This window comes from Oncorhynchus keta, chromosome 29 (genome assembly GCF_023373465.1).
Source record: "Oncorhynchus keta strain PuntledgeMale-10-30-2019 chromosome 29, Oket_V2, whole genome shotgun sequence".
Lineage (NCBI taxonomy): Eukaryota > Metazoa > Chordata > Actinopteri > Salmoniformes > Salmonidae > Oncorhynchus > Oncorhynchus keta.
In genome coordinates this window covers 21,193,238-21,210,590 of record NC_068449.1, presented here as the reverse complement: position 1 = coordinate 21,210,590, position 17,353 = coordinate 21,193,238, and the positions used below count along the sequence as shown (strand labels likewise).

At 41.4% G+C, this 17,353-nt stretch overlaps 2 protein-coding genes across 4 annotated transcripts in view; one reads left to right on the top strand and one right to left on the bottom strand.

The window, feature by feature from the left end:
* Window positions 1-13,582, bottom strand: part of acp7 (acid phosphatase 7, tartrate resistant (putative)) — a 25,475-nt gene extending 11,893 nt beyond the window's left edge. The window contains exons 1-7 of the mRNA XM_035742797.2: window positions 13,421-13,582; window positions 12,488-12,631; window positions 9,795-9,998; window positions 9,482-9,664; window positions 9,271-9,296; window positions 8,090-8,187; window positions 394-456 (exon numbers count right to left, since the gene is read on the bottom strand). Coding sequence (XP_035598690.1) covers window positions 394-456; window positions 8,090-8,187; window positions 9,271-9,296; window positions 9,482-9,664; window positions 9,795-9,998; window positions 12,488-12,599 — 686 coding nt within the window. The 5' untranslated portion in view covers window positions 12,600-12,631; window positions 13,421-13,582. The remainder of the gene's footprint in view (window positions 1-393; window positions 457-8,089; window positions 8,188-9,270; window positions 9,297-9,481; window positions 9,665-9,794; window positions 9,999-12,487; window positions 12,632-13,420) is intronic.
* LOC118362164 (KATNB1-like protein 1) lies at window positions 13,468-17,353 on the top strand. Of its 3 annotated transcripts, none has more exons than XM_052486187.1 (6): window positions 13,468-13,601; window positions 14,789-15,053; window positions 15,175-15,258; window positions 15,349-15,362; window positions 15,479-15,574; window positions 15,655-17,353. In XM_052486187.1, the coding sequence occupies exons 2-6, from the start codon at window positions 14,967-14,969 to the stop codon at window positions 15,671-15,673; spliced, it is 300 nt and encodes a 99-aa protein (XP_052342147.1). In that variant the 5' UTR covers window positions 13,468-13,601; window positions 14,789-14,966; the 3' UTR covers window positions 15,674-17,353. The 3 variants fall into 3 exon arrangements, with proteins under 3 accessions (XP_052342147.1, XP_052342148.1, XP_052342149.1); XM_052486188.1 differs by lacking the exon at window positions 13,468-13,601 and adding an exon at window positions 14,008-14,107; XM_052486189.1 differs by lacking the exon at window positions 13,468-13,601 and adding an exon at window positions 14,267-14,330.

Genomic DNA, 17,353 nt, shown 5'->3' with positions numbered 1-17,353 from the left:
TGCGGATCCTTAGCAACATTTGTGTCCCTCATGTACATGTCTGTCTCCTCAGTCATCACCCCAGTCCTGCATGCTGTGCAGGTGCTGGAAAGAAGGGGCCTCATCCATTCTTTAGCCTGAGCCAGGGGAGTGAGGGGCAGGTCTGTGGTCTAGGAGGTATTATCTTACTGCCTCAGAGAATGCCATGTGTGTTATGAGCCTGCCACAGATCGGATGTATGGCTCCTTTGTGCCGTCAGCCCCTTCACTCAGACTGAACCAAAGTGTTCCAAAGGGGATGCTAGCTAGAGCTCCCCTCTCTTTGGCCAAATCATTTGGGGGGTGAGTTTACTTTCATCAATGACCACTTCTATACAGTAGAGGGTAAGTGTGTGTGTGGTAGATGCTCCCTTACCTGTACCATAGACTCTCAGTCTGTCCTGGCATGCTGAAGCGGTTCCTGTAGTTGGAAAAGTTGCTGTGAAAACAGAACGGGTTCGGCTAATGAGATGCATGGACTTTAGTGTTCCATCTAGGTGCCTTAAATACCTCAGGTGAGATATTTAGTGCCAGAAACCTTAGTTCTATCATCATGTGGTTCCCTTGTCCGCCCACAGGACACCTGACACCTAATTGACTGAAATTATTACTTTGCATTGGTTTGAACAAAAAGTAGATAATTTATTTGGCTAAATTACTTGAATCAGAAACTTAAATAAATTGAACTTGATGTATATTGGAAATCTAAAGTGTATTTTTTGTAAAACTATGCATTGACAAAGTTAAACTGGAATCAAACAACCCCATTGTCTGGTCTTTCACACCACCTGCTCAACCCAGATCTTAGAACCTGTTACTTTGCACTTTGTGACATAAACAAGGCTAATCTTAGACAGCTATTCAGAATACATACTACAGAAAGATTCATTACACAATGACACTGCCATTTTTTGTAGTTGCTAGCCAATCGTGGTCGTTACCTCTCCCACACTCACAATAGCTTTGAGTCACATTCCTCATGGAGATGACCTATCTAGCCAGCTTTGACTACAGAAGTAAAGCATCTGCTTTAAACCTGCATGGAATACAGCCATTTATTACACTAGTCCACTGCTACAGCCAAGGTCTGTAAGTGGTCACCTCTAGAGACAGGACAGGATACGACCAGACGGTATTTCCTACAACGCCACCCCCTCTACCACTGGTCATTTATCAATATTATAGTGCCAAAACCACCAGATCCGGACACACACAGACCGAACCGGTTCCCCTAATGACACCCAAACCGAGACTTGTGCCTTGGAGAGCACCAGTCGCAGGCGTGCTATCCACCCACCCAAACACGTGCCATTTCCTAAATATTTCAATGGGCCAAACCTGTGTTAACAAGCGGCATGCAGAAAGGAAAAGCCTTTCTAGGAAGACGTTCACTAACGACGGCAGGCCAAGCCAAGAGCTAGCTGTCTTTAGGGGTTTACAGATTTGAATTTCACATATAAAACTGGGAGCCAATCTTCCTTCCAGTTAAAGCAGAAGAGACATTCCACAAAATGACTGTCTTTTGCATCCCTTTGATACTTTAAGTAGAAATTGTGCACCAATATTTCATTTTAAAAGCCTGTTAAAGTATATTAAATAAAGTGCCCTTTAATATAGACAGCATGGAGAATAAAATTAGATTTTTTATTTTTATAATGAATAAAGACTTGCTCAAGTTTTTTATTTCCCTCCGTCAACACTATCTTCTAGGAAGATTTTAACCCACTTAACCCCAGCATTTCTCCCTATTTTCACCATTGTAAAAGCCCTTGCTACTTTGATGCTTTGACAAAGTCATTTCTGAAGATGAATATTTATTTATTGTGATTAGTGATTCATTTACATCTGTCCCTCATTTTATGGTCAACCCTTTCACGTGAACTGAACTCTCGTTTGAATAAAAATAAACATTGAATATGTAGTCAAATCACAGTGTAAAAGCATATGACTTTTTTGGGCATTTTACTGGTGTTTTGTGATGGAAAACTGAGTGTGTCAAGCATAACACATTAACAGGCTAGAAATGTTTTAACAATTTCATTTTTTTGTGTGAAACTTGCATTAAAATGCCCATCCCTGGTTGCACACATGGGGATTTATGACTGATTTAAGATGAAATCGTCAACCCTGTTACGGTCAACCATGCTACTTTATTTGTCATTTAATAGGCACTTACTATAGTCCTTTTTTTATTTAACCTCTTGAGATGGGAAAACATGTTTTTTATTAAGTTGAATATATGCTCTTTATGACAGGACGTTAAAATTAGGTGAAATCCAAAGTTTTTTTTAAACCAACTTACACTTCTCAAAAGGCACCGAATTGGTGGAACGACCCAGTAAGGTATGTGGTGAAGTGATGGGGGAGTCTGATAGCTCTCCTGGCTTATGTAAGAGGCAGACAGGGACAGAGCGGCCCACCTGAGTGAGTATGGATGCTGGAGGTCAGATGACAGGGTTAATGCAAAGTTAGGTAACCAGAGACAGTTCTGATCAGAGATTTAAAGGAAAGATCAGGATCATAGAGAATCTCTAGTTAACGGGATAAGTCGACATTGGGGTCAAGATTACATGGTCAAATTCAAAGGTAATAATAACTCAATAATTGAACGGTCTGTAACAATTGACCAGTCCACCATTTGCAACAGAGATTCTGACATAATCCTTTTCATGCTGTAACATACTTTATCCCAAACCATTCTGGGTGGTTGAGAAAGGAAGCCACAGTGTTGTCCTGCCGTATGCAGAACTGGGAGACGCTGTGAGCAGCAGCATGTCTGAGTCAAAGCTACTTAGTCTGGAGCAGTCATGGGTTCATTCCCCCATCTTGTGGTGGCTAGGCAGGGAAGCAGCTGACTGTTTGTTGGATGGACACGAGACGCAAGGTCTCCTTATGGGCGGACACCTCTTACCTCATACATAAAACAATATACATTTTAAGAGACCCTGGACAATGAAAATAGAACAGGGGTAATAAAAGCACTTCTATTTGGTCCAATAATATATGACCTTGTTTTGGTATACTGAATGATATATGTGCATGTCTAAAGGGGAATCATTACAACTTCCTAAAACAGCCGCTCAGAAGTTTTTTTCTCCTCTACAGTGGAAAAACTGATCAGCTCAATTGAAAATGCTTATTTGTGTCATTCATTTACATTGTGTCCCCGCATTGCCCCCACCCTCTTCTACGCTGTTTCTACTCTGTTATTATCTATGCAGTCACTTTAATAGCTCTACCTACATGTACATAATTACCTCGACACCGGTGCCCCCCCGCACATTGACCCTGTACCGGTACCCCCTGTATATCGCCCCGCTATCGTTATTTACTGCTGCTCTTTAATTATTTGTTATTATTATCTCTTACTTTTTTAGGGATTTTCTTAACCGAATCGTTGGTTAAGGGCTTGTAAGTTAGCATTTCACTGTAAGGTCTACTACACCTGTTGTATTCGGCGCATGTGACAAATACAATCAGTTATAGTTTGTAACTAGAAAGGCTGTTTCCCTTGTGTGATTTATTTTCCCCTAAAATAATATGATACACATTTGAAGGGAAATGATCCAGCTTAAACCTTGTCAAATGCAACGTGGATGGACTGATTCATAATCCTAATCAACAGGACTTTCCCCTGCAAGTAAACTGTTTAGAAACCACACATACTAACAAATCAGATCAGCCCTGTCATTTCACTGATGAGTCTGAGCTACAAGATGCCAACCTAATCCTGGCTTTTTGAAACCTTAAAAGGAACAATTGCTGTCTGAACATCAATTCACGTCATGGCTCATTGTTTGAAATGGCAACAGTCACTTCCTATTGCCTCAGATGGGTCATTGAACTATAGATTGTGCGGGGGAACAAAGGCGCTCTTGACTGGGGCCTTAGCATCTAATGTGGACATGCTGGCCTCATGCAGCTGGAATGCTGAGGACTCGTGGTCAGCCCGGCTCAATTGCTTTTATCAGGGGTGAAAGTAAACCAGTACGGTCCCATACGGAGTCTTGGCAAAATAAATATTGGGGGTACGGTGTACCGATAAAATCTGAGCCTATAACAATAATTAAAATGTAAAGAAAAATGTTTTAAAAGCCTACAGTTATCTTGATGTCAGCTGCATGAAAAATGATCAAAATCCCTTGAAAACGTGTGGTATACAGTGAACACTCCAACGCTGTGTGGTTCGAGGAGAACACTGACATTTTTCCAAGGCAGAGATGAATGGCCCGAGACTGACGCACACAGACAGCAGTAGACTCATCAATTCAGTAAAAAAATGTAGGCATAATGACAATCATTGAAACTTACTTTACATTCATCAAATGGCAGGTGCAAATAGCTGGAATTAATTTGTGAGTGTGAGAACGTGCAAAGGTACCCTACATGAGCCTTTGATTATTTGACAATCAGATGAAAACACCCTGAATGGTTGTGTTTATGCCACATTAAAAAGGCAATACATTTTTGTTAAGTTAAATGACAAATCTTTACTACGAGGCCCACAGAGATTCTATATGAAATTCTATGATTAGGCCCATAAAAACAAATGTGTGCACGTGCTTAGTAGATCCCGTACAGGGAATAAAAATCTACTTTCACCCCTGCTTTTACTGGGTTTAGAAAATAGAAATAAAAAGCAGAAGCAACTGCTGAAAATCTTGGTTCTTAAATATTATATACTTTTTTATCTAAACAATAAAACATACACATACAAACGACAACATCATACAAACATCATCTACATCACACACCGTCCAAACCCACTAGCACACACCCCCATCGCCAGCATCACTTTCCTCAACATGGCCTGAAACTGCACCATTTTGTTTCTCTCCGTAGCCCACGCACTTTCAATATCTAAATAATAAATCATTTGATTGGTTCTGACAAGCACCACTGAATAAAACAGTGTATCTGATTGAGGGGGACGGTAGGCTTTAGGCTATGTTCGAGGGTACTGCTTTTTGATATCAGGTTCTGATGTCAGGTGACAAGGCCAAGAAAAACAGGCTACTGTTAGCAGCTCCTTAAATTAGGCCAGGCAGTAGGCAGACTAGGCACATTCCACCAGGGAAGAGGAGACCAGGCCTGGCCTGGGGATACATGAAGCATAATCATTATGATGCATGATTAACGTAGATGTTTAACATTCAATCACTTCCTCATGCTAACACACTCACACCTGAAAGCACATTGTCTGCACATCGACTCTGTACGGGTACTTCCTGTATATAGCCATGTTATTTTTACTCGTCATTGTTATTCGCTATTCACTGTGTATTTATTCATCATGTCACACAGACACAGTACATACATATATACAGTACCAGTCAAAAGTTTGGACACACCTTCTCATTCAAGGGTTTTTCTTTAGTTTTCTATTTTCTACATTGTAGAATAATAGTAAAGACTTCATAACTATGACATAACACATACGGAATGATGTAGTAACCAAAAAAGTGTTAAACAAATCAAAGTATATTTTATATTTGAGATTCTTCAAAGTAGCCACCCTTTGCTTTGATGACAGCTTCACACAGTCTTGGCATTCTCTCAACCAGCTTCACCTGGAATGCTTTTCCAACAGTCTTGAAGGAGTTCCCATATATGCTGAGCATTTGTTGGCTGCTTTTCTTTCACTCTGTGGTCCAACTTATCCCAAACCATCTCAATTGGGTTGAGGTCAGGTGATTGTGGAGGCCAGGTCATCTGATGCAGCACTCCATCACTCTTATTCTTGGCCAAATAGCCCTTACAAAGCCTGGAGGTGTGTTGGGTCATTGTCCTGTTGAAAACAAATGATAGTCCCACTGAGCGCAAACCAGATGGGATGGCGTATTGCTGCAGAATGCTGTGGTAGCCATGCTGGTTAATTGTGCCTATAATTCTAAATAAATTACAGTGTCACCAGAAAAGCACCCCCATACCATCACATCTCCTCCTCCATGCTTCACGGTTTGAAGCACACATGCGGAGATCATCCGTTCACCTACTCAGCGTCTCACAAAAACACAGCGGTTGGAACCAAAAACCTAAAATTTGAACTCATCAGACCAAAGGACAGATATCCACTGGTCTAATGTCCATTACTCATGCTTCTTGGCCTAAGCAAGTCTCTTCTTCTTATTGTTGTCCTTTAGTAGTGGTTTCTTTGCAGCAATTCGACCATGAAGGCCTGATTCACGCAGTCTCCTCTGAACAATTGATGTTGAGATGTGTCTGTTACATGAACTCTGTGAAGCATTTATTTGCACTGGTAACTCTAATGAACTTATCCTCTGCAGCAGAGGTAACTCTGGGTCTTCCTTTCCTGTGGCGGTCCTCATGAGAGCCAGTTTTATCATAGCGCTTGATGATTCTTGCGACTGCACTTGAAGAAACTTTAAACTTTCCAAATTGACTGACCTTCATATCTTCAAGTAATGATGGACAGTAATTTATCTTTGCTTAGCTGTTCTTGCACTAATATGAACTTGCTATTTTACCAAATAGGGCTATCTTCTGTATACCACCCCTATCTTGTCACAACACAACTGATTGACTCAAATTCTTTAAGGAAAGAAATTCCACTATTTAACTTTTAACTTGGCACACCTGTTAATTGAAATGCATTCCAGGTGACTACCTCATGAAGCTGGTTGAGAGAATGCCAAGAGTGTGCAAAGCTCTCATTAAGGCAAAGGGTGGCTACATTGAAGAATCTGAAATATAAAATATATTTAGATTTGTTTAACACTTTTGGTCACGACATGATTCCATGTGTTAATTCATAGTTTTGATGTCTTCACTATTATTCTACAATGAAGAAAAACCCTGTAATGAGTAGGTGTGTCCAAATGTTGGTACTGTATTATCTTTATCTCTGCATTGTTGGGAAGGGCCTGTAAGTAAGCATTTCACTGTTAGTCTACACCTGTTGTTTACGAAGCACGTGACAACTACAATTGTATTTGAAACAGACACGCACACACGGTACAGGATATGACACTAAATGGCTGAGACTGTAAATCGCTGACCTTTTAGTGCAGCCCTCTCACTGAGCTGATAGCCTAGACCAAGATCCCCAGGACTAAAGCTCTGGTATTCACCCCAATAACCAGGGGGCAACAAGGTTGTCCATCAAGGACAGGGTTGTACTGAGCATGATGAGAGTGGAGTATTTAAACTAAACTTGGTCAATAATATACAGTAGCCTGTTTTTTCTGAGCTGCACAGAAATAACATTACAGACCAGTAGACTTTGTCTGAGAGTCATTGTGTCGTAAATAAACAAAAACAACATTTCAGTGAGTTTCTGTCAGTAGTTTCTGTTGGCCTAGATGCAAGATAGGAAACTGATGTCTCAGTCAGTGTTTATTTTGGACAAGGTTTACTTGTTTAGTTATCGGTGGTTCTTGAAACACCTCCAGACCTTAGAAGAAGAAATAGTTCCCATCTGTTCCAATGGCACAGCGGAGTTGACCAAAGTGTTTTCTATAGTGGAAAAGCTATGGTTGCTCCACTCTGACCAAAAAGTTGTTTTTCGGAGCTTCTACCCTTGCCTCACAGTACAGTACATTATGGATATCAAGTCTGGGGAGGTCTGGCAGTCTGTCTCACCAATATGAAATACAGCATGTACCGAGTTTTTTTCCCAAACCATTTAATAATAGCATTGATTAGATGTGACCTGTACAGAATGCACCAAAATATGTACCAGGAGCAGAAAACATTGGCTAATGGTGAGCAGAAAACATTGGCTAATGGTGAGCAGAAAACATTGGCTAATGGTGAGCAGAAAATAAGCCGACTGCTACCATGTTGACTCACTGTTTATGAAGATTATAAACTGTTCATAACACTGTCAGTTTTAATCATCAGTTTAACACTAAATGACTGGTGCATGTGTGTGTGTGTGTGTGTGCATGTGCGTGGGTGTGAAAGAGAGAGAGAAACAGAGAGAAGTAAATAATTAAAGGGGGTCATAAGGTTCTACTCATGACAGACAAGCAGAGAGCGAGAGAGAGAGAGAGAGAGAGAGAGAGGAGTAAGTAAATAAGTAAAGGGGGTCATGATAAGGTCCTACTCACTATTCAGCCTCGTGGTTCCCAGGACAGGTCATATAGGGCACGTAGGCAGCTATGGACTGGATCTGACGCATGAACTCATCTCCAATCCTGCCGTTGTCCTGAAACAATTAGATTTAGTCATTTACCACAGCATAACAAACCGTTTCAGTGGTAATTAAACCTGATATAATAAGGCTGACAGGATACAAGTAAAAAGCACATTAAACGATCTAAAGCCAAAGTATTGTAAATCAATTTTCCAGACAGCTTCAGGAATGTTCCATTTGCATACCAAACAAAACCCCAATGAAACTAGAACCATTGATTTCACAACTATTCTAATGGTGGCAATTGAGCTTATGAACACACTGTGGTGGATGGCATGGTAATCTTCTGATTTTCAGTTGCCATTGCCCTTAATGAGCTTTCAGAAAGAATTTCTATTTATAATATCAAGGAAGCCGCTGAACAGAGTTCGACATTCCAGCTCAAACTCAGCATGAATTACGGAGATTCATTTTTATGGTTGTCTGCTCATAATGTCCAGCATTTTTCTCCATATTTGAGAAAAGTATGAAAGGAACAACATAACCAACATTGCTATATCATTTTTGGGAAACAGCAGCAGCTGATGTATGCCATTGGTGATTAATAGATGTCATAGTATTTATGAAGGGCACTGTGAGACTGGCCAGTTAGGTTTGGGGAAACATGGCCTCTTGTCTACATTAGCTAGTTGTCTCGGCTGAAAAGAGCCCTGCTGTTGTACTTCATGGGTTACTTGAGTGTTATGCCCCTAATTCCAGTCTTTCAGCACAGGATTAAGGCATTTCACAGCTATGCAGCTCATTACAGCAGTGTGTCTTAACCATGGCCCAGGCATGATCTGCTGATGAATAGTAATGGGATAAGACTGAGCAGGGTTAGAGTAGCTCTATCTCATCTGTCATCATGGATCTAGCCAGACACCCAGATGGGCTTAAGAGGTCTAGCCTCATGCTGACATAATCCACTTTCATATCTTACCCTGAGGGCACCATAAACTTTGAGTGTGCCCCCTTATGCCCATAGTTTAACTTCATGAAAATATCATGAAAAAGTCCTTAACATAAATGGTATGTGTATCATTCTACCAGCTGACCAGTGATGGATGTTGTAACGTGTGTGTGTGTGCAGGAAACAAAAATATGTAGATATTTTACCTCATGCATGTCATATGCAAAGTCCCCTAGAAAACACAAAACCACATATTGGTCATGCATTACCTCTCCAAAATGTGCTCCATGTTACACCCAAAGTAAAACACAATGTTATACCACTGTGATTCAAGTTATTATGTAGTTAGGATCAACAATTGTCAACATTGATAAGGTTATTCACTTAAGACAATCAGTTGGGAGTTTAACCACTTACCAACGTGTAGGATGACATCATACATCCCGACCTGGGTCTCCTTTTGCAGTCTGGCCAGAGACTGAGGGTTCTCATTGCCCATGTCCCCATAGACGGCAAACCTGGGACTCCAGCTAGTGTTCTCATTCAGAGCAGTAAAGGAGAATACATCACTCCAGCCAGCCTCACTGCCACAGTGGTACACTGCAGTCAACACAGGGAAGAAATCACTCCCCTATAAATACTATGATGATGACAGGCCACAGACTGAATGTGACAGGCAACAGACATATCCTAAATACATCATGCTAGTTCTATTAACATGGAAACCTACCATAAGCAGAGGCAGGTCTCAGATCAGTCAGAGTGACCCTGTGGATGTACATCTTCCTCCCCTCTGATCCTCCATCCACAAACAGAGTAGCTTTGCCCTTGGCTGTAAGCTCAAACAGCCGTCCGCCCCACAGGCCGTACTCCACGGTGCTCTCCTCCGTCTCATTGAATGTGGTCCAGGTGATCTCCATAGAGCCAGGGAACCCTAGGGAGAAAAGCCCCATAGTTATCCAGCCAGATCAGGCTACTCACCTTGCCCACCTGGAGAGAGTTACAGCCCTGGATACTTACTGATCCACTTACGTAAGCTGGGAGAAACTAGCTCAAAAGGCTGATTGTTCAATAGCTCACAGAGCTTGACATTATATATTTTTTTTACCACTTGTTCAAAAGCTCACGTCACTTGTCCCCCCAAAAAAAAAAAAAAAGTCTAACACCATTTTTATATCATTGTATGATGCAAGGAACCACTTTACAAAATAAAATGAATTACTATCTTTTTTTACCATAGACAAAAATGAAGGCTACACTCTACCTATTGGCTTCTTTGCATATTCAAACCTCAAAATACAACACTGCTCCTTTAAGGCTCTCATATGGAGGATGGTTGGCCACCCTTGGTAGCCTATAAAATATTGCAATATTACAATTACAACCAAATAGTTTTTAATATTTTTATAAAATAATGATCTCCAGTGCTCGAAATGAAGGGTGTTCCGTTGTCCCTGGGATGATCAAATATATGTCTGCAGTTCAAAACAGACTCTGGGACAGTTCTGGGACGACAGATGCAAAATTCATACAACCACAGCAGATTACATGTTTTATTTATTTTTAAGTAATGAGGCTGATGAAACAGATTAGACCGTTGATAAAGTTTTATTACTTCATATTATAAGCTCAACACTGCTCACATGGCTTTAAGTTACATGCCAATGTACCAAAATGCAGTTCGTGGGAAAACACTGTTCTCAGAAGTGTAACACGCGCATGAGCGCTTTCATGTGATATAGATTAAAATATCAGTACAAAATGAAGAGAGAGGGGAGATCTAAAGATGCATCAACCAGGCAGGGTTACTAACATCACTAGGATTATGCCTTTGGCTGCTGGACAATAAAATAAAGTTGATTTGAAAACCAACAGAACTTGAGAAAAATGCTGGTTTCAATGTCATATTAAGTGTTTATAAAATAATTTTCTCAACATTTCTATGGTCATATTTTGGTTGGGCTACTTTGAAACAAGGTAAGACAACCATAAAATGGCATAAAACGTCCAGATTTTAACAATTACGTTTATGGTTAAATAGCTTCTGCTCAGATTCAAGGTGGGTGATGTGCGGTACGCAACAGGCTCTGTCTGCCCTTCACTCTCCGCTCTCTTGATAATTTGATCTGAATGAACCATGACTCGAGTATGTCGACAGAATCAAGCCTTTAGACCGGGAATTAGCAACTTTGTGTGTGGGACACAAAAAAATCTGAATTCATACACCGCCCCCCAGGTACCACATTCATACACCGCCCCCAGGTACCACATTCATACACCACCCCCCCAGGTACCACATTCATACACCGCCCCCCAGGTACCACATTCATACACCGCCCCCCAGATACCACACTCATACACCGCCCCCCCCAGGTACCACATTCATACACCACCCCCAGGTACCACATTCATACACCGCCCCCAGGTACCACATTCATACACCGCCCCCAGGTACCACATTCATACACCGCCCCCAGGTACCACATTCATACACCGCCCCCCAGGTACCACATTCATACACCGCCCCCCCCCCCCCAGGTACCACATTCATACACCCCCCAGGTACCACATTCATACACCCCCCCAGATACCACATTCATACACCCCCCCCCCAGGTACCACATTCATACACCGCCCCCCCAGGTACCACATTCATACACCGCCCCCCAGGTACCACATTCATACACCGCCCCCAGGTACCACATTCATACACCGCCCCCAGGTACCACATTCATACACCGCCCCCAGGTACCACATTCATACACCGCCCCCCCAGGTACCACATTCATACACCGCCCCCACCACATTCATACCCCCCCCAGGTACCACATTCATACACCGCCCCCAGATACCACATTCATACACCGCCCCCAGGTACCACATTCATACACCACCCCCAGGTACCACATTCATACACCGCCCCCAGATACCACATTCATACACCGCCCCCAGGTACCACATTCATACACCGCCCCCCAGATACCACATTCATACACCGCCCCCAGGTACCACATTCATACACCGCCCCCAGGTACCACATTCATACACCGCCCCCAGGTACCACATTCATACACCGCCCCCAGGTACCACATTCATACACCGCCCCCAGGTACCACATTCATACACCGCCCCCAGGTACCACATTCATACACCGCCCCCAGGTACCACATTTACCACATTCATACACCGCCCCCCAGGTACCACATTCATACACCGCCCCCCAGATACCACATTCATACACCACCCCCCAGGTACCACATTCATACACCGCCCCCAGGTACCACATTCATACACCGCCCCCAGGTACCACATTCATACACCGCCCCCCAGGTACCACATTCATACACCGCCCCCCAGGTTAAAGCCTGGACATATATATAGATTTTTATATTAAAGATGAATGGAAACAGATCAAAGACCTACCTGCATAGGAAATGTGCACCTGCTCAGGCTGGGTCCCAATGGGAGGAACACTAAGCACTAGCAGGGGTGCCAAGCTCAACGCAACGAACACAGCACCAACAACAGACACCATCTTTGCTCTGTCTGGTCTACTTCTGCACAGTCCTGAGGGGAAAGGAGAGGTGCAATTCACACAGTAGGAAGTGGATACCGGTAATATACTAATATACTGCTGTGTCTGCAGTCCCATGACTTTTGTTGCCCTCTCATACAATGTCACATGATGTCATAAAAAACATGTAGGCTAGTTAAACTCAATAGACTCTGCTTCCCTTAAATGAAACCCCAGCCTTTCAGGATACAAATAGTCTCAATTAGGCTACAGAAAACTGTGCCAGATACATGTTCTTCTACAGTTGTGCTAGTGTACTGCACAGTCAGCCAGTCAGTCAGCCAGTCAGTCAGTGTGTCTCTGATGAGGAAATCAGAATCAGTTGACCAAACTGATGAAACAGCAGCCAAACCTGTGAAGTCAGCAAATGCAGTGTGGCAAGGCATGATGAGTCAATAAAAGCAGTTGATGTTGTTTGCGATTGTTGATGTGTGCTCATTTAAAGGACAAGTCATTCGCTTTGAGTTAATCTATTCTTGTATTGGCTTTCTAACTGATGAGAACTGAATCACTTTATGATTGCCTCCCCCATAAAATTATACAAGCCTTAACATGTTATTAAAAACGTCAACTATGATTCTCTTTCAAAACAGCATGTTAGAGAGAAGCAGTGAAAGATCCAATCTACTATGAGAACAAGATAAACCTAAAAGTTATCGAAAATAGATGATTCATTCTGTATTTAAAGCAATTAAGATTTATATTTTGAAATCGAATGCACTGAGCACATTGAACACTAGGGGGTCGACAACAATAATCCAGTATGCCTATTGTACATTTACCGCATTTATGAATCCCAATAACGTCCACCAGCCAATCTGAGCCTGGGGACGAGGTTAATGAATCCCCAACAAAGTCTCTGGTCACAGTTCAGGAAAGGAACCGGGGCTTCGTTTGGGTTCAGAAACCAAGCTCATTAGATCGGAATATATGACTTCTTAGAAAGTACATCAACACTGACAGGTAACGTTAGGTGATTGCAGCATTAGCAAGGTAGCTAACTAGTAGAGTAGGTTAAATCGAGGAAGTGTTAGTACAAGCCACGTTATATGTGCTCATCGTCTGTAGCTATCCTTCAACATTATACTGCTGCCTCGAGCTCTTTGCTGTGCTGCTGCTGTTAACAGCTAACGCAACTAGCGGACAGCAGCCAATGCTAACTGCAATGCTGGGTTCACTGGATGATAACTGTAAAACAGATATGTATCGTGATAATTGCAAGTGTAAAGTAGCTTCCTATAAATTGAAATGCGCAAAATAACCAAACGTGGCAAAAATACATTAGCTAGACAGACAAAGTTGCCCTCACCTTTTCTGGCTACGTCATTATTCAAAATAACAACAATGTGCCCGCGAAGAATTGTGGGTAAAAAAACAGTTTACCCAGCTTGTGTGAGATCATTACTTCAAATAGTTGCAAAATGTTGCGTTTTGCAACGAAAATGTGCGTTTATGTTGGACAGATTCAGGTAGTTCCCTCCCTGTTTGCTGAACCTGTCTAATAGATAACAGTTTGGAGTAATGATTACACTGCTGCTTTCCCTATATAGTGTATGTAGGGCCACAGACAAACCTAGGAATAATTTAGCTTTAAATGTATGTGTATGTTCAATGTGGTGTGATTCAGGTTCCCACTCGACCGTCAGCCCTTCAATCCGTTATTGTACAGACAGCTGTACTTTCTCTCTCACTGTGGGTATTCCCAGAGCCATTTACAGTGCTTTGTGTGTGTGTGAGGAGTTTTGATGTACATTGATTGAAAAGAATGTGTACTTTTTTGCCTCATGAGCATAGTTCAACTGTTGTACACCAACAGAACCAACCAACCAACCATTGTATTACTCCCGTGTTTGTAAACAAAGTAAATGTAAACAAATACTATATAGCCTCAACACATGGTTAAAACTGATATCATAGATGGATCCACAGCTCTGCCTATGAATTTGAGAGTGATTACATTTCTCCAGCCCCATCCTTCAGCTTTTCTACTGATACAGAGGCTGGGAGCTGGCTTTGTTATTGTTAACTGCTGATTGCCACTTTAATGAAATCTTGAACTGGAACAACCCTCATACCTTTTGTCATTGCTTCATATAACTGATGATTGAATATATTATGTCTGAGTATTCAACCATGTCTTTGTTTCATAGACGTCTGGCAGGTCGTTCAAGGAACAACCCTGGAAGACTGAAGGGAGTCGTGTCGTGTAAGAAGACCCACCATCTCACTATCATTCGGAGGAAGCAGCGATCCACAGGGAGGACTTATGATGTGGCCAACAAGGAGAACGAAATGGCCTGTGTGCAGAGCATGTAAGAGATCGTCTACATGGACCCATGGGAGTTTCCACCCACTGCCCATCATACTAACAAGACTGACGAGGCTGGTTCAAAAGACAATGACTACTTCACAGAGGTGTGAAATATCAGTAGTCTGTTTGCCTGAAGGGTTGATTGTCTCGTCATCGTGATATGCTTGGTGTCACAAATATTTGAATGTATTCCACCTCCGGTGTTCTGCTTTCCACATTTCAAAGCTGCTCTTTGGAAGAAATCTGACTAAATCTAGCCTTGACCCTGTGACGAAGAAATGTTGGAGAACTGCTTACATATTTTTTAAGGTACAGTAGAACTTGTCATGATTGAAATATCGGAGGTTTTATTGGTCCAAAGTTTTGATTCTATAATAGCATAGCTCTTTTGTCCTACAGGATCAAAGACACTTGTAAGTAATAACAAAAAGTTACATTTCTAATGTTTTTTTTCCTGGTAAAAAAAACAATGATTATAATTGACGTTTAATGCCATTTATGTATTATTTATCTAATCTTTCCCTGATAGTCTTGACGATGAGTCAGAGTCATCCAGTGTTTCCATTGGCTGTTGTGTTGACCTTTTCCCTCTAGTGAAAAAGGTCCTCACTAGTCCATATGAAGAGTGAGTACCACTGTTAATGACACACTATCCATTACAAATTCTTGATAATCCAACCAAACTGATCCCATGTTGTCTTGCAGCTACCTGGTAGTTGATTAACGATGGGTACAATCAGTGTTGAAACATTGGTGGCCAGAGCTCTCAACAAGTCGAGGTACTAACGCTCAATCTATGGATGGTAGGTTTTAACAGAAAATATATGGCAATCTATCGTAAATTTGGTAATTTACCCTTGAATAACTTTTAAAAAATGTATTCATATACAGTATTAATTTATTATGTCTGTGTCCATATTTTCCATGAGTTTAGTAGATAGACCATACATAGTTCAAGAGAAAATAGCCTAATTAATGAAAAAAGCATCTAATCAAACAATTACATTATTTTCAATCAACTCTGCAACTCTTCCAACATTTACTTTTTTCCAAACTGCCACCAGTTTGATGCCAAAACAGTTCCTAGTTATATACCCTCCCTTTGCAACACTATTTAAAATACATGATCATTTGAACATAAGTACAAATAGTGTTTGTGATGTATGTGACATTTGTTCCTGTTTTTCAGGCTATAGACTCTTACCTGTTTCAGTTGCCATGCTTGCAATGGTGGCCCATGTCAAGCTCAAGTCCTGATGACTTTGTTTCCAAATTCCCATTGTGAAACAACTCACAAGAACCAAATGGACTTGTGACTCAATGAACTGCACTACTTGAAGTGTTATGCTTGGAAAAACATAACCTAGTTCATTTGAGGGCTGCTAAAGAGTGTCTATCTGACTCAGAGAGACACTCCAGACAATGATTGTGCCTAATTCTTGTTAATGGCACAGTGCAGTCAAACAGGATTTCCCTGTGTTTTATCTACTGTATATTTCCACGCTATGAGGTTGGAATAATAATGTGAAATTGTGGAAATTATAATAATTCCCTTTCAGTGTAAGAGCTGTTTGAAAAGACTGACATTTCTGACTTTCAGTGGGATGGGGTTTTGGTCTTCCATGGTACTATCACCATGCGGTACATTAGTTAATAGACCAATGAGAAAGAGAATTCCAAACATCTCTGCCAATGACAGCTAATTTCCACTCCAACCACTCCCAGAAAGTCCGAGCAAAGTTCTTGATGGAAGTAATTGCTCTTTGCTAAGAAGCTATTTTTGTTTCTTTTTGACCATTTTAATTGAAAACAATCACAGTAAAAGTACTTAGTTGTTACCCATAAGTGATTTGATATTGAGCTAAAAATGGCTGCATTGGATCTTTAAAGCCTTTTCATTGAATTAGAATTTGATATGACCACAATGCTATCATGATTTCATCTCAACGGCACAACATTGATCCAAAGGATGAAAGCGCATAGAACTGTCTGGTTACAGTAGTGAACCATTTGAAGTTGTATTTAGTTCATTAAAATGGTACTTAAACTTGTTTTTATTGTAAACAAATAAATGGCGAATAGTCTGGGTAGCCATTTGACTAGATGTTCAGGAGTCTTATGGCTTGGGGGTAGAAGCTGTTTTAGAAGCCTCTTGGACCTATACTTGGCGCTCCGGTTAATAGCAACCGCCACTGCTGAAGGTTTCATTTTTGTTTAGTCAAGCTATTGAAATATTCCAAGCCCTAGTTAGAGCCCATAACAAGGACCCAGCGTATAAATAATGCCTGGAGTTTTTCTTGGTCAGGTCACATGTTAGAAAATATTCCTGGCCCTATTCATAAGGTACATCTACAATATGTGTTGTGTTAGTGCACAGGTCCTCCAGACATAGTTTAAATTCACT